Raw genomic sequence first — 27,417 nt, forward strand, 5'->3', positions numbered from 1 at the left:
ACACAAGTAGCCAGCCAGGGACTAAAGTCCAAATCCTGTATTGTCTCCTTCACTTGGAGCTTGGCTAGTTTTCTGGGGGCCTTCTGGAGTCTTGGTTTCAGTGGAGAAGCGAAGGAGAGCCTGCCACCAAGATGGTGTGAGATAGGATGAATTTGAGTCCAAGGACTTGTGCTTCGGCCTCCAACCCACTTGTGTCTCGGAATCTCAGAATCTCTCTGGCTGAGGCTCCTAGCTTATAAACTCCACGCTGAGTACAAACCAATCATTATATCACTAGGAAACCATTATTTGTTGGAGGATCAAATCAATGCTAAACTAGATTTAACCACTGTCTCCTCAATTCCACCTAGTACAATGGTTCTCAAACTTTTGTTCTCATAATCTTTATACTATTAAAAATTATTGAGGGTCTGTTCAGAGAGTTTTTTAATAGATATTTACCATGTTAGAAATAAAAACTAACTTTAAATTTGCAGACTCTCTGAAAGTTTCAGAGATCTCCAGGAATCTCTAGATCACACTTTGAGAATCAAAGTTGTATGACCTTGGGCAAGTAACTTAACCCCTATTGCCTCAGCAAAAAAATTAAGAAGTCTCCAAAAATTAGTGTTACAAATTTTTTACGTGTAATTGAGAAATATTTGACAAAATAAACTACACACACATAAATCCCGGAGGAATCCACAATAATCTTATCTCTTCCTGCTTTTCTTTCCCATAAGCTCTTTGCTCCTCAAGGTCCTTACTTCAGCTGTTGCCCTCTTCTCAACATTACAAAGCTCCTTCCTGAGAATTTCCAAGACAACAAGGAGGGTCACATCATGGCGGCACAGTCTTTGTTCTTCAAAAGAACTGAATTTCTTTCTCCTCTCCTCCAACATTTAGCAAGTGGATTTTCACCTAATTTTCTCTCACACACACATACACACACACACACACACACACACACACACACACACACACACACACACACACGATGGCTCTTTCCTGCCCTTCCTCAGGGAAAAATACAAGAGGGGCACAATTTATTAAAACTATGGACAAAAAAAGAAATCCAAATCCCCAAGCCTGAAAACCCATCATGGTAATTTCTTGCTGTTGGGGGAGGAGGCAGTCTTGATTCTCTAAGGGTATAATCAAGTCCAAGAGGGTAAAGAGTAAATATATTCTCTACTCCTTCCACCCCCACAATGGGCATTTAATAGGGACTTAAACATTTGTAGACTGGGCTCCAAATTGAATAAAGTGCTTTTAAAAAAAAAAAAAAAAAGGAAACAAGAAGTTTCTCATTTTGAAGGGTACCTCCTTCCCATCCTAGGTATGGGCCAAAAATCCTTTCCAGCTCTACATCCTACAATCCTCCACTCTGGTCAGATCAAAGGAAGCCTCAGAATAGCCTTTAAAAGGGGACATCTGGTCGGCAGAACAAACCACCTCCACGTCCCTCTTCGGTCTCACGGAAGGAGAGGAGGGAGCTCATTGTAACAGCTTCCTTCCCCTGAAGTCTGGGAACCAGCAGCAGCCCCACTATGCTAGGGCTCTCTCCTCCTCCTCCAAACACCTTCCTCCTTTGGCCTGGGCAAGACTTAGTGTAATCAAACTTCTTCAGCCTTTGTAAGCAATCCAGGCCTGAATCCTGGAAGATCTGAGTTCTAATCTAATCTAGTAACACTAAGTAGTTGTGTGCCTTTGGGCCAGTACCTTAGCCTGTCCTGGAGCAAGAAGGGTGGTTCTAGACTTACTGATCCTATCTGCAAAAGGCTTAGCACAATACCCTTTGACCCAGCAGTGTTACTACTGGGCTTATATCCCAAAGAGAACATAAAGAAAGAAAAGGACCCACATGTGCAGAAATGTTTGTGGCGGCCCTTTTTGCAATGGCCAGAAACTGGAAACTGAATGGATGCCCATCAATTGGAGAATGATTGGGTAAATTGTGGTATATGAATGTTATGGAATATTATTGTTCTGTAAGAAATGACCAGCAGGATGATTTCAGAAAGGCCTGGAGAGACTTACATGAATTGATTTGGAGTGAAATGAACAGAACCAGGAGACCATTATACATGTCAACAACAAGATTATACAATGATCAATTCTCTGATGGACGTGGCTCTCTTCAACAATGAGGTGATTCAAACCAGTTCCAATTGTTCAGTGATGAAGAGAGCCATCTGCACCCAGAGAGGCCTGTGGGGACTGAGTGTAGTTCACAACATGGCATTTTCACTCTTTTTGTTGTTGTTCGCTTACATTATTTCCTTCCCATTTTTTTCCCCTGTTTGATCCAATTTTTCTTGTGCAGCATGATAATTGTACATTGGATATAACATATTTTTATCATGTTTAACATATATTGGATTACATGCCATCTAAGAGGAAAAAGACAGTTTCTGGGCTCAAGTTGCTTACAATCTAATCTTACTAGGAAAAAGGTAATAAGCATTATTGTAGCACCTCTTACGCCAGACACAATGCTAAGGACAGTTTTTACAGCTATTATGTTATTTAAACTTCTGAAAACACTCTGAGAGGTAAGCACTATTATTAGCCCCATTTTACAGCGGGGCAAATGTTGGGCACAGATGACTTGTCCAGGGTCCCACAGCTAGAAAGTGTCAGGGGTACTAACATCCTGACTCCAGAATCAGTGCCCTATCTGCCTGGTGACTATTATGAGGCTGACTTTATTGATGCTTCTTCCCCCATGTCCATCACTGCTCCTTCCTCCAAGCAGGAGCCTTCCTTTACTCACAAATATGTATGATTTGAGCTAAATCTAAGATACAACATGATCTAATAATGGCAAGTTTGCTTCTCTGTCAATGGTGGATGGATCTCTCTTGGACAAGAGGCGGATCATGGGCCTGGCAGATCTCTCACAGTTGTTTCCCCTCACATTACTGGGACCACCCTGCAAATTATTCTCCTGATTCTGCTCACTTCTCACATATTCCTCACCCCATTAAGGTGAGGGAAAATTATTATTTATTACACATATTATACACTTTATTTGGCCATTCCACAATGGATGGAAGCCATTTTCTTTGCCACAACAAAGTAGACTGCTATAAATATCCCTGTACAGATAGGTCTCTATCCTTACTCTTCTTGGGACTTGAGGGCTCTACTCCATTTACCACCATGTCACTGAATCTGTTTGGGTATTACTTTCCTTATTTGTAAAATGAGGGCATAATTCTTAACTCAAATTCCATGATAGGTAGAGAGACAGACAACAGATGTCAGGGGATCCAGGAACTTAGATGGGGGAGGGGAAAAAAAAAGCTCACCTTTATTTTCTCCAACTTCTAACTGAAACTTAACATTTCTTTCGATTATGAAGTTTTAAAAATTCAAAATTCAAGAATTTAAAAACACTAAACTCTGCATTTTATAACTGGAGGATTTATAAAAGTCCTTGGTTAATTGTACTGGATCCTTTCTTAAAGAATCAGTGATTTTTAAGAATAAAAAGCATTATTTTTGTTGTTTTTATATTCCCCAAGTCCAGAGGACTTTTTTCCAGCCTGGGCATAGGATCCATACTAGACTGCCAAAAAGGGGTCTATGACACAAAAAGCATTTACAAGTCCTGCATTAGATGACCTCGAAGGTCCCTTCTATCTCCTATAGGGGTCTACAATTACCAGACTCCTATTTTCTAATTCTTATAAAGTCTTTGTGAGAATGGTCAAAGTAAGGACAGTGGATATCTTTGATGAAAACACAAGAAGGAAATAAGAAGGCTTTCACAGAGGGATTTTCAGCACACTACATCTTTTAGGTCAAACCACTGACTGAGAAGGAGAGAGAATCTAAGATTCGATTGTATTTATTGATTTTTTAAAAAAGTTTTTGACTACACTGAATAAAATGCAGCTTTAGGAGGGTTTTCCTCCTCCCAAACATATATTAAAGTTCCACTCTTGTGCTGGGATCTGTAAAATGAAACAGTGGGAGTAGATGGAGAGCTTAAAAGCCATGATCCAATAATGAAAAACCATCCTGGATGTAAAACACATCTTGTGTCGGTCTCCCTATGAAAAGGATTCATTTAATCATTCATGCAGATAAAATCAAAGATGAAAAGTTCACTAGTGCTCAGGATAGAATATGTAGCCATCAAACTGATCCATTGGTAAGGATGTTTTGGAGAAGCCCCCACAGAGGGTCAACAAGCTAGGGGCCAAAGTTTGGGAGGAGTTTGACCTATGTATAGTATTTAGGAGATTATGAAGCACTTGTAATGATCCCCAAATACTCCAAGCTGCAAAAGTCTGTTTCCAACACCAATGTTCTAATAATGATGTTATATGGTGGGTAAAATATGAAATGCTAGGATTTTAGTTGAATCAAAATGACAAGTTAGTCAAAGAAAAACAGAAAGACCACTGTCTTTCTAAATGGGTCATACCGTATTACCAATGATGGTTTATGTGAGTGAATTGATATAGAAAATTATTGAATAAAAGTATGAATAGAAAAGGAGAAATTATGAATTGAGTTGGAGAAATTAAAACTAAGGAACTATCCTGAAAAAAAAAAGTCAGTTCACAGGCTGGCTCTCCTATGAGGGACTTAAAAAAGACATGACCTTTCATGGAGAATGTTTCTTACTTCCTAACAGAGATGGACTAAACATGCAGAATGAGATACACATTTTTGGACAAGGCCATTGTGGGTATTTGTTTTGCTAAACTATGCTTATGTGTAACATGGGTTTTGGTTTTTTTCTTCAGGGGGCAGAGTAGGTGGGAGGGAGAGAAAATAAGTATTGGTTAAAAATGTTTTAAAGCATGGATGAAAATTATACACAAGAAAGCTTGGAAAATGTCTGGGTGGACGTCCTTGATGTCATCAAGAACATAAAGTATCAAAACAAGACACACAAAGACTAACAGGCAATAAATAAATCAAGTGACATTTCAGAAAGACCAGCAGTATAAGAAATTAAATGGATTCTACCACAAACTCACTTCAATATTCTGAATCATCAGATCTGTGACTTTGTTAGAGCTGGCGCTTCCTTTGTCCCTTCTGTAACTTCAGAGATTGCCTTTGAAGGCCACTGTGATCTAAACATTCATCACCTAGCAGCCAACTTGGAGATGAGCAACTCTAAACTAATCTAGGACCCTTACTGGGCAAGACCAGCTTAGAGTTTCCATCAACAAGGGCCTATGAGAATCCACTCCTTAGGGGACAATGAGGCAGAGTAGGATTTCGGTAGAGATCTGTTATACACATGTGCTATTTGTAAGGGTATTTTGCTTCTTTTTCAAATTATGATTATGGAAAGTGATGGATTTGGGGGGAAAAGGAGACAGAAGAATGATACCAGTTGCAGGTAGTCTAGGAAAATCTTGTTTAAGAAACACTTGGAAATCTCTAAAGTTATTAATGAATTAGTATGATAACTGACATTTAAGGTTCATAAAGTGCTTTATCCATATTATCTCATATTAGTTTCACAACAACCCTTCCAGGCAGGTTCTACAGGTATCTGAATCTTTGCTTTGCTATTTATTTAATTGTTTTAAGTAAACACGTTACAATTTCTCTGGGCCTCTGGGTATCTCATCCATAAAATGAAAAGCTTGGCCTACGTGGATCTAATGTTGCTTTTAGTTCTAATCTATAATTCTATAGCCCCATTTTACAGACTAGGAAACTGACATGATACATCAGAGGATAATAGACTGGTCTATGGTAACCAATAAGACAAACTGGCATTCCAGGTCAAAATAATGGTGAATATTTGAATCAAGAGAAGTGGGATTGACTATAAGAGCCACCAAAGAAAATCTGAAAATAGAAAAGGAGAAGGATAGAGGAGGATGACAGGTTTTAAAACTAAAAGGGACTTGGAAAAAAAGAAACAACAAACAAAATGCAAGAGGATGGTACCAGATAAGGTACTATTTTATTTGGTACCATTTGAAAAATACAAAGTAGCCAAACTTTCTTTGGAAGGTTAAGAAACTTGCCCCAAATCAGAATGATTTGGAACGCAGAAGCAGGAATCCATGTAAAAGGAGGAACATCGGAGCTGGCAGATTTTCATTTAATGTTTAATCTACCAATTACTTTGTATCACCCCAGGTAAATTACTCAATCACTCTGGACTTCAAGTTCCCTATCTGTGAAATACAGGAGTTAGAGGCAATGATATCTAAAGAAAAAGAAAAAAACTTACATGTACAAAAGTATTGAGAATTCCTCTGTTTGTAATGGCAAAATCCTCCTTGTAGAAATCAGGAGATGTTCATTCACTAAGGAAACAGCTAAACAAATTTGATATATTTTTGTAATGAATTCTAATTTAAGATGGGATGATTTTGGACAAACCTGGAAAGACCTGTCTGATCTGATGTAGTGAAAGGAACATAACCAGAAGAACAACAACATTGTGAAGAAAAATAACCTTGAAAAGATTTAAGAATTCTGCTAAATGAAACAATCCATAAGAATGGATGCTACTTCCTAATAGACAAGAGCTAGACTTAAGTTACAAAGTGAAAAATAATAACATTGTTGGGCATGGCCAGCATGGGAATGGGTTTAACTATATAGGATATGCTACATGGATTTTGCTTTTCCTTTTCCACTGAAAAAACTCCATTTTATAGACCAGGAAACAGAATAAGTGACTTGCTAATGTTAATCAAAAAGGATGAATTGGCATTCAGGCCAAAATAATGGTCAATGTGTCGGTTACAAGAAGTGTTGAGAATAAAGCTGAGAATGAGAGTCCATCAAAGAAAATAGAGTAAAGGGGAAGTACAGCTAAAGATAGGGGACCCCCACACCAAAAGAAGAACAGAATGAAGGCCAGAAAGAATCACAGCAGGCAGGACATCCTTTAAAATTATAGACTACATTTGTTATACATCTTGAAAGAAAAGCATCCTCTACAAAGGACCCAGTTTCATGCATAATCCTTTTTTTTTTCTTCTGTTCTTTAATGTATAGGGAAATGCTCTTTTTATTTGGCATTTACGTTCAGAATTTCAAAAAAGAACAAAGAGATTTTCAAGGCCACAGAATGAGAGGACCCCAAAGACAGAAGTAGGAAAGATCATTTAATCCAATTCCCTCAATTGTCCAGAGAAAAGAACCAGTTTGGAGAGAGAGATGAACTGACTTATGTACGGAGTTATACCTAGTCAAGAATAGAGGTGCCAGTTGAATGGGCAGCCCCAATGGCTCCAAGTCCAAAACTTTTCTTCCTCTACCATGATAAATTCAAGGCACAGTGGAAAGAGTTCTGGATTGGTTGTCTAAGGATCCAAATCTCAGCTCTGCTGCTCTCTAGTTTTAGCAAAGTCACAATCTCTCAGATTTCTTATGTAGAAAATAAGGAAGTTGAGAAGTTGGGCCAAGTGATCCTGAAAGTCCCTTCTACCTCTAGATCTGTGATGTCTAAGGTCTCCATTTCCAGCTTTCAAATTCTATAACTGACCCATGAAAAATTCATTAAAATGATCTCCCTGTCTTTGGAGGGGCTACAGAGAGGAAATAAAAAACTTCCTCCTGAAGCTGACAGTCAATAAAGTACTGGATTTGGAGCCTTATGGAAGATCAAACTTCAAATTCTACCCCTTGATTCTTGTAAACAATGGGACCCCTAGCCAAGTCATTCAGTAATCTCGCGAGTTTCAGTTTTCTCATTTGTAAATTGAGAGAGTTTGGACCAGATGGTCTTGGAGGTTCCTTATAGTTCTGAACAGCTATTAGCACTTAATGTCTACTCTGGGCCGAGGGTCTGGCTATCATCTCCCTCCATCCTCTGCTTGTTTCCTCCTCCTTCCTTCCCTTAATCTACCATATTCTTTCTTCTTTTTACTTACTCAAGTCCCACTCCAACCCCCATATATTTTCCCCAGAAAAACTCTTTCTTTATCTCCTTTTACACATTTGCACTATGTACCTTATTAATACACCATTTCTCTAATGATCTGTAATGCAAAATTTATCACTTTGTTATATCACTCTTTAATCCCATTATGTAGAATAACTTTTAGTTCATTAATTATTTCATGTTTGCTTCATTTGCACTTGACTCCTCAACTAAAAGATTATTGGCAGGGACCCCATTTCGGGCTGTTTTCATAGCACAGGCCTGGCATAAAAACCATGAATAAATATTGATTGATTGATCAGAGAAGTTCTATTCCTCAATTACTGCTGGCGCCAGTGCCTTAAGTGGGGGGGGGGGGGGGGTGATTTTTAGTGGCAATAAATAAATAAATAATGAAGACTTTAAGCTTGAGTTATAAAAGGCAAGATCCCTTTCCTTCACACTTAAAGCCATATTCCAGGTGATCTGATTCAGACTAAGCTGCATTATCTGGAAAGGGTTAAAGGTATGAAGCCTCTCTAAAATATTTATACTTTCAAGTACATGATCTATCCAGAATTATATTTTGCAAGAATACTGAGTCTAGCATAACATTCGCTATCAAAGGTTCTCTTTTCTTTGAAAATATAAACTAACAACAAACCACCGGGCTCCTTTCTCCCTTTGTCCTGCTTCCAAGCATCTCCTGCTGCTAGCCACCCCCTCCCTGAGCCCCACATTGCAGCTGCAGAAGGGGCAAGGCAGACCTTATTCAAGAATTTGGATGTTTTACTAGATCAAAACCCAGCCAGGGCTGGGGAAAGTCGGAAACACAAAAATGACTCCCTTTAGAAGGAGGATTGTCCACTTTCTTTTAGGGGATAAAAATGAAAATTTTAAAAGATTGGTAAAGTCTGACCTGGGTGTGCAAAAATTCATCCAGGTGAGCCAGTGCCTAGGAGCAAGTTTGGAATCCTAGTTCTCCACTGGTACAGTATGTCCTTGGCTAGGTCATTTAACCTCTTAGTCTCGGTTTCCTCATCTGCAAAATGGGGATAATGATGCTTGCATTTCTTGTCTTTTAGAAGTGTCAGATTAAATGAGAATCTAGAAAAAAGCACTTTTCATTCCTGTGAATCTGTGTAAATTCAAAGAAAAAGGGCCTAGGGGAACTGTAATGTTTCTCTGTCACGCTTTGGTCATTGAGAGTCTCTCGGTCCTTTCTGAACACCCATCTTCTTTTACTTTATCTACCATTTTAATAACTTTGGTGAATGAGTTTTCAAGGTCACAAATGGCCAGGAGTGTGGGCCACTTACTGCCGACAGTATCAGACAGCCTGACTGCAGTGAAAGACCACAAAAACTGGATGCACACAAACTAAAAATACACAGGAGCTAGAGGTCATTTAGGAGAGGGGCAAATAGCGCGGCATCCCTAAGCAGGCCCTGAGCACTGGAATGGATAATGAGGAGCGACTTTGGGGTATGATGGACCACTGGGCCCTAATAAAGATGTCTGCTTGAATGCTCAAGAGCTGCCTCCTCCAGAAGTCCCTTCCTGGCCCCTGTTCCCAGTGCCTTCTCCCCAAATTATCTTGCACAGCTGTCTCTCTTGATTAATTATAAGCTCATGAGGATAAAGGTAGATTTGGGGGTTGGAAGGGAGACTTCTTTTTTGTCTCTATATCCCCAGTGCCAGACACATTGTAGGTATTTAATAAATACTTGATTGAGACACACATTTCTAAAACTCTGAGTCTCAATTCCCCTATTGTAAAACAGGGATAATAAGTATATTTACAAAATCCTTGTGAGGAAAAACATTTTGTAAACTAAACAATTAAGGATGAATCTGAATAATTTTCCTTTTCCCTAATCAATCAACATTTATTAAGTGCCTACTATGTTCCAGGCACAGTGTAATACCAGGGATGAGAAAAGGCTCAAAAGACAGCCCCTGCCTTTAAGGAACTTCCAATCAAACGAGGAGACAATATGAATTATTTTTCTTAAAGCTAATTTATATTCAGTATTTCTCTACATAAGAAGGCAGGGAAATGTAACCACTTTAGAAACATGATGCAACAAGTTTCATACTTAAAGATTTAGCATGATGTAACAGAGAGCATGCACTGGTTTTGGGGTCAGAACAGCTGAATTCAAGTCCAGCTTAACTCATTAGACCATCGATGAAATGAAAGATATCAGAGAAGTGTCAAATTTACTGTCAACAAAACTCCCAAGTAAGACCTGAACCAGATCAAAAATGTTAATTGGGAAATGTTTAATAAAACAATTGAAATACATCACAAATAATGTGAATTTGTGGTTTTCTAAATGAATATGCGGCCCAGAGGGTTCCCTTTCTAGTACACACTAGAGTCCTAGAAGATGTAATCTAGTCCTTCAAACTTTACATATAGAAGGCTAAGAGGCAAAGTTGTTTTTCTCAGAATAGTAAACAAACAGAACCAGTTTTCTTTTCCACTACCCCATCTGCTGCCCTCTCAACTTAATTTCCTTTTCCAACCTGGGTCAGCCAGCCCCCCTCCCCAGGGGATCCTTGCAGGGTGGGCTTGGTGCTATTGCAGCTTGCAACTCCTGAACCTGAGTGGTCCCCCAGGAGGTATTTCCCTGGATTTCCTCAAGTCCCAACCTAACCCTACTTTCCACTGACTCCCCTTAATTAAGAGGCCTTCCTTCTGTGGAAGGCTTCCCATTCACCCTGGGAGGGCAGGACCTGTCCTTTGCCATCCTTTGCATCCCCAGCTCTTGGGTCAGGGCCTGGTACAGCTGGGCTCTCAGTAACTGCTTAGTGATTGACAGTACACCTAGCTGTGCTTTTTGAACTTGAAACTCCCAGTGGGGAGGGGGTGCTGTTATTATCCCCCTTTTATAATGGAGGAAACTGAGGCAGCACTTGTCCAGAGTTACACAGCTAGCAGGACAACTTCAGGCCCAGTGCTCTCGGACACTATACCACCTCATTCTTGAAGGAGACAGAAAGCCTTACAACCAAGTTTCTGCGAAGATGTCCCCAGTAAACTGTCCTCAATTCGGCTCTGCAGAAGCAAATTAATTATGCAGCTTGTGAATTAACAAGGTTCCCAGCTCCCTGGATTCTGGATCTTCCCTCTGATTCCATGTCCTTTCTGGCCTTCTGATAGCTCATTAACACCTTCCCAATAAAGGTGGGTAGGAGGCAGGTGTAATTCCCAGAAAAAGGAGATTAAAAGGACATTAAGGTAAACCCCATGAGTTGGAGGGCAAGGAACTAAGGATTTAAACCTGAAAGGGAATCTGGAGGATATGCTCTCCAGGCTCCCCTCATGTGGTAGATAATGCAGCCAAAGCCCCTATGGGACAAGACTCGGGACCCCTGAATTATGTCGCTTGTGCCTTCTGGAAGCCTCAGTTTCTCCATCTGTAATACGAGCAGGGTCTGACCAGCCAGCTCCCAGGATGCCACAATTCTATGACCTAAAACACTGATTACCAATGGGTTTTAAGTTCCTTGGTCTTGTTAACCAGTCTTACATTTATTTCATTATCAACATATGTGTGAGATGTCAAGCCCATGTGGGATGCCAAGCTAAACCCTGGGGATTATGCACAGGGACAGCCTCCCAAGCAGGAGTTCTTTCTCCATGACCTAAGGAGACGTTGTGAGTTCTCTGAGTCACTGTTAATATTTCACAGGAAACCATGATCCTTCCCTGGATCACAGATTTCAGGAGGGAAGAACCTCAAAGTCTCTAGATTAAGGACTTTCCTCCCCCTTTCCCACAGACAACAAGCTGGAAACAGATTTCACACCAGTTTTTTGTTCACCCCTTTCTCCTATCACAGGATTCAAGGGATCACAACTGCTTTCTCCTAAATTCCATAATCCAGGAGGGCCTATTTTCTTAAAACTCCCTTTTCCCTAGGCTTTATATTTTCCCAAAGGAAAAAAAAATGCTTAGAGCCAGAAGGTTTTGGAGCCTAAACTCCCTACCAATCTCCCTCATTTATGAGATTAGAAAAGGCCAGAAAAGCTAAACATGGAAGGTTACAAAATTGGGATTAAAACTGAGACTAGAGGGGTGAGCTCCTAAATTAAGGGGCCAAACCTCCTGAGGAAGCTTCACTGGATCCCCTGACTTTAAAACACTCCCCTTCCCCAAGACTACCTCTCCCTTTGGGGCAATATTATCAACAGAACTGATTAAAAAAAAAAAAAGATCCAACTTTCCCACAGTGCTGCAGAAGGGCGTTGTAAAGGGACTTCCTAGCTATTATCACACACACACACACACACACACACACACACACACACACACACACCCCTACCTGCATTCTCATACCTAAGCCAGTAAAGCTCTCTTGAATTCCCAGACATCTTTCAAAGCCCAATTGAAGTGCAATTTCCTCCATGAAAACTTCCCAAATGGCCTCCCTTCCATAATTGCCTCGCACTTATAATCATGTATCATTTTGCTCTACTTAGATATGTATGACTTATATCCCTTTACTAGGCTAAAAGGCCCATAAGAGCAGAGGATGGTGTTTCTGGCTTTAATAAGCATTTGCTGTATTGAACAGAAGAGTTAAATCCACAAGGAGCTCACAGTTTATTTGGGGAGAGAAGCAAAAAGATAAATAAGGCAGTACTGAGGGCATATCCCTTCTAAGGCAATGGTCATAAAGAGTTTAGAAGGAGGAGGTTCTGAACTTGGGATGAATTGTTCATGGAAACAATGTTATAAATGATGGTTAGAGTCCCAGGCTTTTCCACAAAAAAAAGTTTTTTTCACCCACAATGGAGCTGAGCTTTAAAAACCAGCCCCAGTTAGGAGTTAGGAAAAGAATCCTCAACAGATTACATCTATCCACTCATCTAGAGCAGAAGTTTTCAAAGGGTGGTCCAGAGAATTCTGGGAGTCTCTGAAACCCTTTCAGAGAGTCTACGAATTTACAATTAGTTTTTATTTCTAATGTGATAAATATCTATAAATATAACCTATGTAAAGAAAAGCTCTTTGGACAGATACTCTATAATCTGTAACAATCTAAAGATATTGAGAACAAAAGTTTGAAAATTATTGACTTAAGAGCCGGCTAGCTGGGGCCTAGAGGCTAGAAGACCCTAATTCAAATCCAAACAAAGACGCTACTAGTTATGTGGTGCTGGGCAAGTCACTTTACCACTGTCTGCCTCAGTTTCCCCAACAGTAAAATGGAATACCTACTATGTTTGTAGCAGCACACAGTAAGTGCTTAATAAATATTTCCTTCCTGCTTCCTCCTGATGTTCCTCTGGCTCAGGCACCCACTGTATCAAACTAATATGGCCCCACCTGAGTCTCCCACTCTGGCCTACCCTAACTATCTTTCAACGTATTTTAATATTATTTACCTTCCTTCTTCCCAATGAAAACTCCTGTTCTCTCCACTGGCTCTGGACTATTTATTGGAAGAACTGTCTGACTGAATTAATTCAAAGGTATTTATTTGTATTTTTAAAGAGAAGTCCAGTTAATCCCTGGAAATCTCTAATAGGTAGAATTTCAAGTAGTTAACATAATGAAGAATTTCAGGCAGTGCAGGAGGGGATATTTTGGGGTGGGGAGTCTAGCAGGTGTGAGGCTATTCTGGGCCCCTCTGAAACCTCCTCCCAATTGTCTCGGCTTCTTCCCTTATTAGTAACAATAACAAGTGGGCTTCAGAGGCTCCACTCTTGACCTTGACCCATGATGGCTGTGTGACCGACCCAGGCAGGTCCAAATAACTGAGGACACACATTGCAGAAGAGTTAGCAATCAAATGAGATCACGTTTTGGAACAATAGGAGCTTAATAAATGCTTGTTCCCTTCCCAACTCGCAGAGGGAGAGGGAGTTTCCTCACCAGGATGGCCTTACGTTCACAAAGTCACAAGTCTGTTTTCCCCACCTCCCCCAAATTAATAATGACTCATTTACATCGCACTTGCTGCTTACAAGTCTGCGAGGTGGGTGAGCGCCAAGCATTATTATCCCCACAGGAAATACAGGCTCAGAAAAGTTAGCTAACTATGTATGGCCCGCAGTCACACAAACGGCAAGTGCTGGAAGAAGGGCTCCTTCTGCTACCCCCCCCTCCCCCAGCTCCCCTTATTCCCGAGGGCAGAAATTCTCAGAAAGGTTGGAATTCTTTCTGATGGCCTCTGAGCCAGGCAGGCCTTGGGGGGAGGGTGGCCAGCCTTTGTGCTCCTATGTGTCAAAGGGGGGGCCCAGAGGTCACCTCCCACAGTGAAGCCTCCTTCTGCATCCCAGCTCTTCGCTCTCACTGGCAACAGGGAGCTTTCTCAAGTTACCCGCAGCACCTTCCCCTGCCACAAGGTTTTTAAATATTTATAAGAAACCCTCCCCACCTTTTCCTTGGCTCCAGAAAGGCTTCAACCCTTTCATTTCAACCATTGCCCTCAAGTCTAAACTGGTTAGGAAACGAGGCTGGAAGGTCACTCTCTTCTGAGACCTTGGGCAAGGAGTAGGTCTCTTATATCGAGTCTAAACGTCTTTTGCCCAGCCCCTGTGACTGGCCGGTCGGATCACACTGATCCAGGATGCCCCAATGGATACCTTTTGTCCACTCCAGCCACACCAGCTTCAGTCCCCATCCATCCCTGTCTGCAGCGTGGAAGGCCCTGGATCATACAAACTTCATTTGCACTTGAAGGCTGAGTGGATGGCTTACTTCCTTCAGGAAGTCTTCCCCGACCATCCCCAGCACAAAACAAATCACCCCCTTCTCAACTGCCTAGCACTAATCAAGGGAACCATTGTTTTCAGCACTTCATTACTGGACAGTCTTGTGTCTGTTTCCTAATTGTTCCGTGTCTTTCCGGCCTCAGTGATCTGTAAGCTTTGTTATGAAAGCAGGGCCTATATCATACTTTTCTCCAGTTTCTAGTAGTTATGGCAGGGACTCATTGGTTATTATTCTTAGGGAAGAAGGGGCAGGAGAGTCCTGCTTAAGAAAGTGGACTCAAATACTACGGCAGACTATGGTCATGTGAAAAAAGCAATATTAAAGGCAGCTAACTCAGAGCAAATGACATGGTGAATCCTGGTCTCAGGAAAAAGAAATGTATTTTCCTTCTCTTGTTAGAGATGGGAGACTATGGGTGCTGAACACTGCATACACAATCACATATGGTTCCATAATTGATTAATTTTGTTTGACCTGCTGTTACAAAGAGGGAATGGAAAATGTCTTTAGAGAGATGAGAGTAGCACATAGTGAGAGCTGATAATGGTATAAAAATATCAATAAATATCTTTAAAATGGCATCTTATTTGAGACCTTAGTCGTATAGGGCCACCTGAGGAGAAAATGCACAGCCTAGAATTTAACAGCTTGAAGGGACCTTTCAAGTCATTTAATCTAATTAAAGGTTCAACTCCAAGCCTCTAATTTCATGTCTAAAATTCAGGCATAACAATGTCTCTCTGGTAGCATGATATATTAGAAAGAATACTGAATTTAAAGTCACAGGCCCCAGCCCTACCTCCGATACTTGAGACACCTTGAAATTACAACTTATGAGCCTCAGTTTCCCTATTTGTAAAAATCAAGGCATTAATACTACATACTTCACAATATCACTGTATATAAGTTAAAAGTACTATCTTTTTGTTATGACTGTGAAAATGACCAGGGTCCCATCCTTTCCTCAAACTTTCCACCCCGCCCTAAACCTCCAGATGAAGCAGCAGGTCACTCTACACTGTACATCTAATTTCTTGGTGGGTAGGGAAGATGGTAAGTCTATACAAGAAAAACTCAGGGTTCAACTAAGAAATAACATTTTTGATAAATAGAGTATGTGTAGATGATTTGCCCTAGAAATGGGGAACATAAGTGGAAGATGGCAAAACAAGATGAAGAACATTTTGGCTAAGATAGAGAACATTTGAAAGTACAGTGTATTAAATAAAATTGAAAAGGCAATTGGATTGAAGCTGTAGAAGGTCCTGAATACCAGGTTATTTAGTTTGTATTATTTAGTAGGAAACAGGGAAACCACGATCATACCGTGGTATTAAGATTGCTACTTTGGCAACAGTGTGGAGAATGAATAAAGAGGGGAAAGAATGGAGAGAAGGTCCAATCAGAAGAAATTACCAGTCTAGACAAGAGGTAAAGAGAAGGTCTGAACTCAGGAGGTGGAAGGGGAAAGGCTGGATTGGATGGATAGTCTAAAGAATTTTACATGTTCACCAAGTGAATTGGGGAAGTGGGGAGAAGAGCCAAATCTCTCCTGATATATATCCATTTTACAACCACTAGTCCCTAACTGCCTAAAGCAAAGTCAAAAAAGGACTTAAGGGACCTAAGTAAATAAGCTCTTGAGCCAGTGTAGACTGCTCCAAGGACAGTCTCACTGGTAAGACTTGTCTTACTTCACATGTGCAACTGATGTCATATTGCTTTCCTTCTCAAGAGGTGGGAAGGAATTTGGAACTCAAAAATTTTTTAAAAAGAACGTTAAAAACATTTTACATGAGAGATATTTAATTATATAAAAATATATGTATTTTTAAAAGTCAATCTTACTGAAACATTCTTCTTCTTAGCATCAAAAGTCTTAAGTTCTTCCTCTTCCTTTGGTTCATGAGTGTATGGGTTGGAGATGGTACCATATTCTACCTGTGGGTCCTGCGGGAAGAATACTGAAAGCAAATAGGACAGGTAGGGCAATTCCACTGTTCCATTTTCTCAACCCCGAGATGGATCTCTCAGCAACTTAAATGCCTCTCATCTCCTTCCTTCCGGATGGGATGGAATCAATAATTCATCATAATTGACCAAAGTTTTAACTGATGCTAACTGGAAAACCTTTTGAAGCACAGAGAAGATGTCATTCCTTCCCTCAAGAAGTTGACAGTCTAAGAAGATGAATAATCTAAGCTAATTTATAATTATTATGCACACTGCTTAACATGCTTTTTCTTTCTTGGTTTTCACTTGTAAAGCAAGAGAACACTTATCATACCCATTTTACAGAAAAAAAACTAAGGCTCAAGAACTCTAGATCAGAACTTCTTAAACTCTTTCTACTTGTGACTCCCTTTTCCCTGAGGAATTTTTATGGGAACTTGGATATATCAGTATAAAAAATATACAAATCAAACATATACTAATAATTAAAACATAATTTTGTGATCCCAGCATTCAAGTGGGGTTTCAAAAAAAGCTGCAGTCATCTGGTAATCAGAAGAGTTGAGAACCAAACATCTTTTGATACTATTCTACTGCTTTCTTCACTATGGGTGTGTGTGTGTGTGTGTAGGGAAGTGTCATTATTTGAGAGTTTGGGCTTTATTTTGAGGAAGGAGATAATGGGGAGTTAGGAAATCTACCTCTAATACATTAGGAAAAGGTTCTAAGTAAAGGGGAGAAAAATGAGCAAGGAGACCACTTTACTGGACAGAAGCAAAACAGTTTGACAGATGGGTAGAAGCTATCATTTCCAGGAAAAGCAGGGCTAAGATTGGAGAAGGAACAAAACACCAAGAAAACCCCTCAAGCCTATAACCAAAGGGGTGGGCAAGAGAGAAATTGGAGATGAAGTGAAATTGGAGTGATAAAAAAGGTTATCTAGGAACCTGGACTTCATCAACAGGACAGGAAATAATTAAGGGAAGATTACGGGTCTTTTAAGTCTTATATTGAGAGTAGATGAAAAAAAAAAAGTAGGCAAAGAAATGGCTTAGGGGGAGGGTAAGAAAATAAGAAAGGGGGAGATGACTAACATGACAAAGGAAAATTTGGAAAGGAAAAGAAGCTATATGAGAAATGCCATGATCATAGGAAAAATGGAAAGACTGTAGTTTCTTAAAGAGACACAAAAGTGTCGTAACACAAGCAGAAGCAGGTTTCTGAAAAGCAATGAGGAAACTGAAAGAATGTTTTCCAAAGTATGACTCTTCTTTCTGAATTTTAGGATGGTAGTGAAAAACCCAAAGGACTCCAGGTCCAGTTAGCTCTGACTAGATCCCCAACCCAGGTCTCCAGGCTCTATCTCAGTATCATCAGTCTCTTAAGACAGTATTCTCATGAACCTAATAAAGGCCTGCTTGACACGTCTTGGAATGTTACCCCCGACAGGGGCTCCCTTCCCTACCTGTCCCAGGCACTCTCTTGCTAATATTAAGACCTCTCTTCATTTATATGGGGAGAGGGGCTCCCAGAACCTCCCAATGGTTCAGAATCTTCCCTATTCCCTCAGAAGAACATGGGATTCTCTGTGTCTCCTTCCTTCCCCACACATTTAACAGAAGGGGGACCAGAGCCCACAGAAGTGCCAAACTCTAAAGCATGGGGCTAAAACCCAGTTGTAGAGATGATTCAGGCCACTGACTCAGATCCATGTTAATGAGATTTTTTTTCCCTTGCCACTGTATTACTTAATTAGTTCACGGAGAACTCAGCCTTGGGAGGAAAAGGACAAGAAGATATGAGAATTAGGAGGGAAAGAAGTCAGAAAGCCTCATTATGGCCAGTCCTGCTATTCCACCTCAGCCTGAATCTATCACTCCAGCTTTTACTACCCTCTCCCAAAGTGGGTGGAGTTTAGGCTGGGGAGAAAGGGTGAGAGGGCTGAGGAAGGATGTGAGGGGGACAGTCCACGTCCTGGACCCTGACTTGACCCACCAAGATCCAGCACAGCCCCCCCCCCCCATACTATTCCCTAATTCCGAGGCCCCGCTCTGGGCCCTGCAGGGTCCTCAGACACCTAGCACTGCAGTTTAGAGGGAGGCAGGGACCTTTCCTTTCCCATCAAAATGCGGACCCCGGAGAGGCAGGCAGATGGCTCGAGTCTCATTCCATCTGTCCCTCCCGGTGCTCAAAGGTTAGGGTGCCACGGAGTTTCCTGGCCCTGTGCCAAGGATCTGAGGTCCGGGGGCTTAGAACGGGGGAACAGTCCCAAAGTCCGAAGCTCACAAACGGCCTCCCACTCTGGGGGCTGTTCCGTCCCGGAAAGAGACCCCGAACTCTAGGGAGGGAAGATAAAAGCACCGAAGTGGGGCGCAGCCCTGCCCCCTCCCGACACCTCCTCCCCACTCCTTTCAGCGCCCCAGGGGCGGCTCCCAAGGAAGCAGCCGCATGGATCTGAGCAGGCGGTTCTGCAGAGCACGGGTGGGGACTGGAGGGCGTGGAATAACGGGTCCGCGCCCACGCGGCCCCCGGCGCCGAACCACGCGCCAGGCCCGGGCCCGCAGCTCCCCCGCCGCGGCGTGGGGGTGTGTGAAGGGTGAGGGGAGGGGGGAAGAGAACTGGGGGCGAGCGCCAGCCTCTGGGGGCCGGGAGGAGCCCGGCCCGGGAAAGATGCCATTGCCAGGGAGGCTCCGGATCCCCAGCCCCCCGGGGAAGGACGGAGCAGCTGCCTAGACGCCTCCACGAGAGCAGCCCCACCTCCCGAGCCTCTAGTTCTGGATCTCCGGCCCCTTCCCCCTAGCCCTTTTACTGGCCAAACTCGACCCTCCCCCTCCCCATTCAATCTCGTGGGCTCGGCTCTCGCCCCCCACCTTTATACACACACTGGGCCCGAGGCGGGGGGGAGGGGGAAGGGAGGGAAAGGCGGCGTGTCCCCAGACTGCAGACCAAGTGGCCTGCGCCGGGTCCCGGGATAACGTGGCTTGGACCCCAGCCCTGCCTGAAGTGCCGCCAGAGGGGAAGTTGTACGGCCTAAACCCCCAACCCCGCAAAGCCCTCCGACGGGAAACGGCGTGGCTGGGCCCTACGATGCCCGCGGACGGCGGCTAACTACGTCCAGCCCCGGGCTCCTTCGGACCGCGGATGGAGCAGCCTGCCCCCCGCTCTCCCCCACACACCCCCGACCCCGCTGCCCGCGGCGTCCCCGAGCTTAGCTTACCCTCGATGGAGATGACGTGCTCTCGGATCTGATTCTGCAGCCCCAAGTCCTCGATGCGTTCGATCAGGTCGTAAATGGCGTAGATGTTGGGGTGCACCGACTCAAAGCGCTGGATCTCGGCCCGGATGGCCGCCGAGTTGGACAGCGCGAACTGCTGGGGGGGCCCTCCGGCCAGCTGCTGGGAGGGGCCGCCTGCACCCCCGGCCCCGGGCCCCGCGCCACCGAACTGCCCTCCGCCCCCACCGCCCCCGCCGCCAGCCCCCGAGGCCGCCAGGCTCTGCTGTTGCTGCGGGCTCTGCCCCCCGCCCGCCTGGAAGTTCATGGCTCGGGAGCCGCGGGGGCCGGGCCGGGGCGGGGGCGGCGCTGCTGCGGCGGCGGCGGGGATCGGGGTCTAGCAGGGGCCGGGACCGCAGAGCCGGAGGTGCGGGGCTAGTGCATGGAGCCGGAGAGCCGGACGCGCCGCCGCGGCTGCTGCAGACGCTGTGGCCGCCGCTCCCCGAGTGCTTCCCGGAGCCACGATCTCGCTGCCCGCCGCTGCTTCCCACCAGCAACCAGCGGCAGCAGCAGCAGCAGCAGCAGCAACAACAACGGGACCGGGAGCGCGCCGCCCGGGCCCTCCCCCCGCGTCATGCGCACGCACCGCCGCCCCCGCCGGCACCGGCACACGCAGCCCTAGCCCCCCTTGCGGCCGCCCCCGCCCCTCTCCCCTCCCCCTCCCATGCCTCAGCGCACGCTGCCCGCCGCCACTCTCAGTCCGCCTCCGCTCTCACCCCTACGTGCCCCCAGCATCCCCTGGCCTCCTGAACCCGGCCTCCTGCCCTTCCTCCTGTACCTCCCCGCGCCGGCTCGCAGGATCAGACGCTTCCCTTCGCCCCAGCCTTCCCAAGTCCCTGACCCCTTGGAGGCAGCCGCGCTCCTCCGTTTCCTCTTTCCGCAGAGCGGTCACAGCCTGGCTGTCCAGGGGCCTTCTCCTTTCCCTGCAGGGTCAGCGCCTCACTTCCCCGGAGTGACCCCACGTGCCAGGGCTCCGGGAGCAGTCCTGGGCACCGGTTCCTACTCTGGCTGCTCAAGCAATACCTGTTGCTTGCCTGAGAGAAGAGGGACGGGCGTCCGGACCAAGCTTAGCAGAGTACTGGGCACATACTAGGCACTCAATGTGTGTTTCGAACGAACCAACGAACGAATGAATGCTGTTTCTCCTGAATCAAGCTGACCATAGCACCCATTTATTTATTCTCAGGTAGTAACAAGGCCAAAGCTTGATACCCTCTTATTCTCTCATCCATTCCTAGGTTCTCTTCCTCTCCCCGATCCTCCCACCCAAGACCAATAACCTAATTGGATATCAGTATCTCAGTTCTGATTGTAGCAGTCCCAATACCTAGCACTTCTTTGTTTAATTAAAAAAAAAAAAAAGATGATTGAATGACATCCAGAGCATCACATCTCAGGAGTCAGTGTCCTCCATCACTTCTCAGCTACAAGATATTTAAATTCTTCCTTAATCCCTAAGGTAATGCTTCACACATAGAGGTCTATTAATAATTACTTGATTGACCTTTCCTATAGGAAAACTGGAATGTAACTAAGCAGAATTGCGTACTATACAAAGGAATAAACTAGGAGCAATAAGTGTTACTATATCCTCTACTTGTCCTAGCCAATCTTTTTCAAGGAAGAGGACCCACTGTAATGTATGTCTCCATTCATTTTTCTTTTCTCCAAGTCCTTTCTCTCCTTTCTTTTGGTCTGTGTTGGGCTCATGTGGATCCAGAAAGCCCCATCATTTTAACCTGCTAGAGATCTCTTGTGGTCCCTGGAAATCCTTAAAATCTGTTCTTCTGATCCAATCCAATATAGGGAGTTTCTACTCCCTCAGCCTGTAACTCAGGCTACGAACAAACTTCTTGTGATGGAGGATATGTCTTTAATCTTCCTCTTGTTCCCAAAGCTGAACAACTTCAAGCCATTGTTTTTATTTTTCTTCAAGTGTGCCCAATTTCTGCTCTAATGTCCCTATGGGCTCTCTGGGAGATCAGAGTTCAGTTTTCATTTTTGTCTTTAATTAGCTGGGTGGGTTTGGATAATTCAAATTACTTTTCTAGACCTCAGGTCTCCAGATAGAGGATGAGGAAACTAGACTTGATGAGCCCTAGTTTGGCTTCTAAGTACTAAAATTCTAAGATAATATCGTGCCAGATAACAAATAAAGATAACTAATGTTTATATGGGCTTTGATGTGTAGTTATGTAGCATTTTAAATTTACAAAATGCTTTCCTAACTAAAAGTCTTCAAAGTAGGTGGTGTAATAATTATTTCCATTTTCCCCAAGGTCACATAGCTAGGGAATGATAAAATGAGGTTTAAACTAAGACCCTCTTAGAATTTATTGCAGATACAAGTCGAGTTATACAGCAGATCCCCAGAAACCCAGGGTAAAATGAATCTGACACCAAAGATATTGGAAAGGGAAAGCGTGTGGAAACTAGAGGCCCCTGAAAAGTTGAATGGAGCTCAGAACACACATGGTCCTTGCGTTCATTCCAGATCCTTGGAACCAGGTTCATTTGCAGGTATTTTAAAAAAGTTATTGATGGTATTTGACTGAAAAAGTGGTGAATTTGGAATGAGGTGACTTGCTACTTGTGATATTAAGCAAATTCGTTTAAGATCTCTGGCTTTGTTTCCTCAACTACAAAATGAGGAGGTTGAAGTGGATCAGGGATTCTTAAAGTGGAATCCTTGAACTGGTTTTAAAATATCTAACAAGCTAATGGCATTTCAATATGATTAGTGTCCTTTTTTAATCCTGTTGTTTTATGCACTTTAAAACATTTTCCTTAGAAGGGCATCCATAGACTCACACATATTGGAGAGATGATCTCTAAGACCCCTTTCAGTTTTGACCCAAAGTCGTAACTTTGCAGCTGGCTGGGGCTACTTGGGCTATAGAAAAGTGGTATTCTCTTCCTCCCCTGACTCTCCCCATCTTCTTGCTTTTCTAGTTCCCAACCCCCTGAAGGAGGGTTAGATAAGTGAGTGGGCGGGGCTTAAGCGGCATCCTCGGGACTACACGTCCCATAATGCCCTGGGCGAGTCTTGCGGGGCGGGGGGCGGGGTGGACAGGTAGGAGCGACCTCGGCGCCGCGCTCCCGGAAGTACTGGGGTGTCCGACATGGAGATGGCCGAGCGGCGCTGTGAGTAGAGGGTATCGGGACCCCATTCTCCCCGCCTCGGTTATGTCCCCAGGTTTCCCCACACCCTTCCGCAAACCTTTTAATTTTGGGAGGGTGTCTTTTTGGGTAGAGGGAACTTCCCAAGAGGATCCCGGGTCTAGGGCTTGATGATGGGGGGCGGGGAGACAGTAGAGCCGTACAGGTGAATTTTGGAGTACTAAGAAACAGAAGATAAGATACTCGGAGGATGGGATTGGGAGCTTGGTGAAGGGGGGCAGGAGTGAATTTGGGTTCTTTAAAAAGATGGGAAACGAGGATGGGACTTGGGGTTTGGGAATGAACGGAGTTGTGTAGAGATGAATGGGGGGATGTTTAGGAGACATGAATTAGGGATGGGACTTGGCCTTTGGGGATGGAAGGAATTGCGTAGCCATGGTGGGTGGAAGGTTACCTTTAGGAGACATGAATTTAAGGTTTCGAGGGAGGGGAGTTTGGCCTTTGTGGAAGGAGGAATTATGTAGTGATGGAGAGAGAGATGGAAGTGGCAGCGGGCCTTTAGGAGGCATGAGTTGAGGTCTGAAAAGGTGGTCTTAGGGTTTGTTGGTGGAAGTTGTGTAAATTGAGGAGGGGTTTTAGGAGACAGGAATCGAGGCCCTCAGTAAGGGGATTTGGGGTTTAGTGATAGGGAAGGAATTGTCCCCTATAGAGGCGAGTTGGAAAATTTTTGGTGACAGGAGTTGAAGTCACAAAAAATGGGATTTGCAGTTGATGGGAATAGAGTTTTAAGTCAAATTTGGGGCTTTTGGCATACACAAGAGTGGAATTAGTGTTTTGGGGGGTAGAGGTGTATTTGGGGGCATAACTAAGATGCAAAGAAATTGAGGGCAACGAGTTAAAGAGTTGATTAGTTGATCACAACAGCATGAAATAAAGTTTGGGGGCTTTAGAAGATCAATTGAGAGGCTCCAAGGTGGGATTTAGTTTGGTAATGCAGATTTAAGAAGATAGCAGTGTTAAGGAACCAAAGGATGGGATTTGAAATTTAGAGATGAACAGTAGAGAGGCAGATTTGGGAATTTTAGGAGACAAAGGAATTGAGGAATATTGAGTAGGTGTAATTCAAAGAATGGAGAGTTGTGAAGCTAGAGTTTAATGGGAAAGAGAAGATTAGTGAAATAAGAGCGTTTTTCGGCAGGCTGTTATCTCACCGGTCTCTTTATGTCCTTGTAGCTCAGTAGCCTGGCCTAGGCAGGTGCCATGGCCCTGATTGAGGGGGTGGGGGACGAGGTGACTGTCCTTTTTGGGACACTCCTCTGTCTCCTGGTACTGGGCCTGGCCTGGATCTCTACACACACCTCAGAACAAAGTGATCTGCTGCCCCAGGACTCAGGGACCCCCTCCCCAACACAGTCCAGAGAGGCTGCAGTATCCACAGTCAGCAACAGCCAGGATGCTTCGGGACCCGAGGCCCCCACACTGAGGCAGCGAGTACCAAACTCACAGTCAGAGCCTGGAACTGTAACCCCAGAAGCACCACCCCCCAGCTCTCAGCCAGGACCCCTGGTGCTTAGGCTGAAGTTCCTCAACGACTCAGAACAGGTGGCGAGAGCCTGGCCCCAGGACACCATTGGCTCTTTGAAAAGGTGAGTAGAGGTGGGGAGAGCCAGGGGATGGGAAGGAGATGCCCAGGGAATGGTCTGGAATCCTAGAGAGAAGAGACCATCTCAGTCCAGAGCTTGTCACACTCAAACAGAAGCAGATCCCTGCAGAGGCACGCCGGCGTAAACAACCACAAACTCACATCTGTGATGTTGTGTGTCTTTATTTTGTTAAAACTTCCCAGTTACACTTTGACCTTGTTGGAGTTGCTAGTTTGACCCTTCTGAGCATGGCTCACCCAAGGGTCCTAATTGTAGCTCTCTTGGGGCCTTGCAAATTGGGGGGAGGAGAGCCATGGGGGTGGGGATGGGAGCTGTGGCCACCAGGCCTAGGCCTAGGATTGGCTGAGGCCTGCTCTCTTACCCAGGTCCCTCTCTCCTCAGGACCCAGTTTCCAGGCCAGGAACACCAGGTGCGGCTCATTTATCAAGGGCAGCTTCTCGGAGACGATGCCCAGACTCTGGGCTCCCTTCACCTCCCCCCCAACTGCGTTCTCCACTGCCACGTGGCCGCCAGAGCAGGTCCCCAACACCACGGCTGCCCACCGGGGTCAGAGACCGGCCCCTCGGGGTTGGGAGTGGGCAACCTGCTGCTCCCCCTGCTGCTTCTCATGCTGACACTGCTTTGGTACTGCCAGATCCAGTACCGACCCTTCTTTCCCCCCACCGCCACTCTGGGCCTGGCCGGCCTCACGCTGCTGGTCAGTCTCCTGGCCTTCGCAATGTACCGCCGCTAGTGCCTGCCCGCGCCCAGGGCCAGAACCAGCCCGGATCCCATTCTCCTCGGCACAGCGGGAGCTGCTGCCTCCCTCGGCCCGCGGCTCGGGCATGCCTCTTTCCCCTGCCTTGGAGCCCGGCTCTGCAGAGAGAGCTGCGGGGACCCTCCGAGCCTTCCCGGTGTGAGCAGCCCTGCTCCCGGCTGGCCCCCGGGACCGCGGCCGCCTCCCCACCGGGGAGCTGCTGCTCCTGCCTGGGGGTGCAGGGCATGGCCAAGCCTTTGGGCCCCCCGAACGCCCAGCCCGCCCATGCGCCCTGAGAGTTGCCAATGACCCCCAGAGCCCGCGGCCGGCCCGGGCTCCAGGACAGGATCGAGCTCAAGCTCGGGTTCTTTGCATAGACTTCGATTAAAAACAAAAATGTGAATTCCCAGCGCTGCCGGGTGTGTTGAATGAGTGTGCTGAAGTGAAGGAGCTGGGGGATGGGGAAGCCGGACTCCCGGGACCTCCGGGGTTCCGAGAAGGGAGGGAGCTGCACGGGAGTCCACTTCTATGCGCCACCAGGAAGCAGCTGTGCCCCGGGGGCGGGCCACCGGACCCCGAGGCCTAGCGCCCCTCCCCCCAAAGAAAAGGGAGGAGTGTAAGACTGGTGGCACTACCTACCTCACAGGGCTGTTGTGAGGGACGCGCTATATAAAGAGAAGCTGTTACTCTTATCATGGTGCGGACTCGGTCATTGGGCGGACTTGCAAATAGGGGGCGGGGCTTTAGGAGAGCAAGGTCGGCCTCTTCCTTCCCCTCCTACGCTTTTGGTGCGTCCTCGGGCGCTGCGCCAGTACCCCAGTACTCGCGGGGGTAGACGGGAGCCACGTCCTTGCCCGCCGAAGGATCCGGTTGTGATTGGTGGCGAGAGTGACTGCAGAGGGGCTGTCGGGAAGATGGCGGACTCGGTGGCATCCAGCCTATGACGGCCCGACTCTGGGCAAAGGGCGGGCTCGGGCGCTGCGGTCTGAGGCCAGCTCTCTTACGGATATCCACGGTGGCCAGGGGGAGGCGCGGGAAGAAGGGAAGGGAAGCTGGGAAGCGGAATCATCCTAATCAATGGCTGGAATCTTCATTCCCTCCCCTCAAAGGGGCGGGAGCGCGAGACTTGTTTGCCCTGAGATAAAGGGCCCACTTGTAACGTTGGCGAGGTCACGGGAGGCCGAGCCTGGGTCCTCTGGGGTAGTGCCGCCCCTCGAGGCCTACTTCCTCGGTTCCCTGCCAGCCGCGCCTTGGGGCAAACTAGCCCCGGGGCAGTCCTTTCTCTTCATCTACCCGTCCATATCGGTGAGGGTCGTCGATGGGCCTCCCCCCTGCCGAGGCAGTATTCCTCAATACGGGGCTGGCCCCACCGCGGTTTAGACCTGATAGTCTTTAAGAACTCTTTAAGAGTGGGTCTAAGGTTCAGATGAGTTTATAGATGTTTGTAAATTGTAAAACGACCAAGGGCTTTAGAGTTGAGGGCTTTGTTACATGCCCATTCCCACATTTTATCCTCAAGTTTTTCGAGCCATTACTGGGAGAGGGCTCTTGCTTTAGGCCGCACCATTCAACGGCAGAGGTCTCTGGCGCCAGCCTTAGGTCCGCCACCCTCCAAAATCGCCCCCGGATTATGATCAGTCTGGGATCTGCTAACTCCCATCATAAAGCAGGCAGCAGGCGGCCCCCTGAGGGGTGCTGAACAGCTTCATCACCCGGGAAAGACTTCCCTCCCCTCACCTTATTCCCGAGTCAGGTATAACCTGCTCCCACTCTCCCCATTCCCTTGCCCCCACTCTTAACCCTCTGCTTAGGTCAGGCTGAGCTACACTCATCCTCAACTTCAGTTCATAGCCTCTGACCTACAGAGTGCCTACAGAGATCATAATCCCTATCCTTCCAGGCCCTTAGAACTACTGCTGCTTAGGGGAAACCTTCAGTTATTTCCTACTTCCTAGCACTTTTCTCCATTTAAACTCCTTCAAATAAACTCACTTAGCTCTTAGTCACTGTCTTGTGAACTTCTGTTCTTATGTTTGGGTTTTTTTTTTTTTGCTCATCTTCCCATGGGTTAGTGAATCACCCACCTGTAGTACACAA

At 45.5% G+C, this 27,417-nt stretch overlaps 2 protein-coding genes across 5 annotated transcripts in view; one reads left to right on the forward strand and one right to left on the reverse strand.

The window, feature by feature from the left end:
• Positions 1-20,382, reverse strand: part of AGAP3 (ArfGAP with GTPase domain, ankyrin repeat and PH domain 3) — a 76,188-nt gene extending 55,806 nt beyond the window's left edge. Inside the window, exon 1 of one of the 4 annotated variants that reach the window (XM_051962989.1) lies at positions 19,747-20,375. In XM_051962989.1, the coding sequence (XP_051818949.1) occupies positions 19,747-20,068 (322 nt within the window). In that variant the 5' untranslated portion in view covers positions 20,069-20,375. Of the gene's footprint in view, positions 1-19,746 lie in introns of all 4 variants that reach the window. The other 3 variants (XM_051962988.1, XM_051962992.1, XM_051962991.1) reach the window with 3 other exon arrangements.
• A 2,488-nt stretch (positions 20,383-22,870) lies between these two features.
• Positions 22,871-26,012, forward strand: TMUB1 (transmembrane and ubiquitin like domain containing 1). The gene is made up of 3 exons (XM_051962587.1): positions 22,871-22,944; positions 24,154-24,566; positions 24,966-26,012. The coding sequence occupies exons 2-3, from the start codon at positions 24,181-24,183 to the stop codon at positions 25,315-25,317; spliced, it is 738 nt and encodes a 245-aa protein (XP_051818547.1). The 5' UTR covers positions 22,871-22,944; positions 24,154-24,180; the 3' UTR covers positions 25,318-26,012.
• Positions 26,013-27,417: the final 1,405 nt, after the last annotated feature.

Source organism: Antechinus flavipes, chromosome 5, assembly GCF_016432865.1.
Source record: "Antechinus flavipes isolate AdamAnt ecotype Samford, QLD, Australia chromosome 5, AdamAnt_v2, whole genome shotgun sequence".
Taxonomy (NCBI): domain Eukaryota; kingdom Metazoa; phylum Chordata; class Mammalia; order Dasyuromorphia; family Dasyuridae; genus Antechinus; species Antechinus flavipes.

What these genes read in the sequence shown, in the direction of transcription:
- TMUB1 (XM_051962587.1), top strand. Translation starts at nt 24,181, where the DNA reads ATGGCCCTGATTGAGGGGGTGGGGGACGAGGTGACTGTCCTTTTTGGG. An exon ending in ACCATTGGCTCTTTGAAAAG is followed by an intron (nt 24,567 to 24,965) that starts GTGAGTAGAGGT and finishes CTCTCTCCTCAG; the next exon opens with GACCCAGTTTCCAGGCCAGG.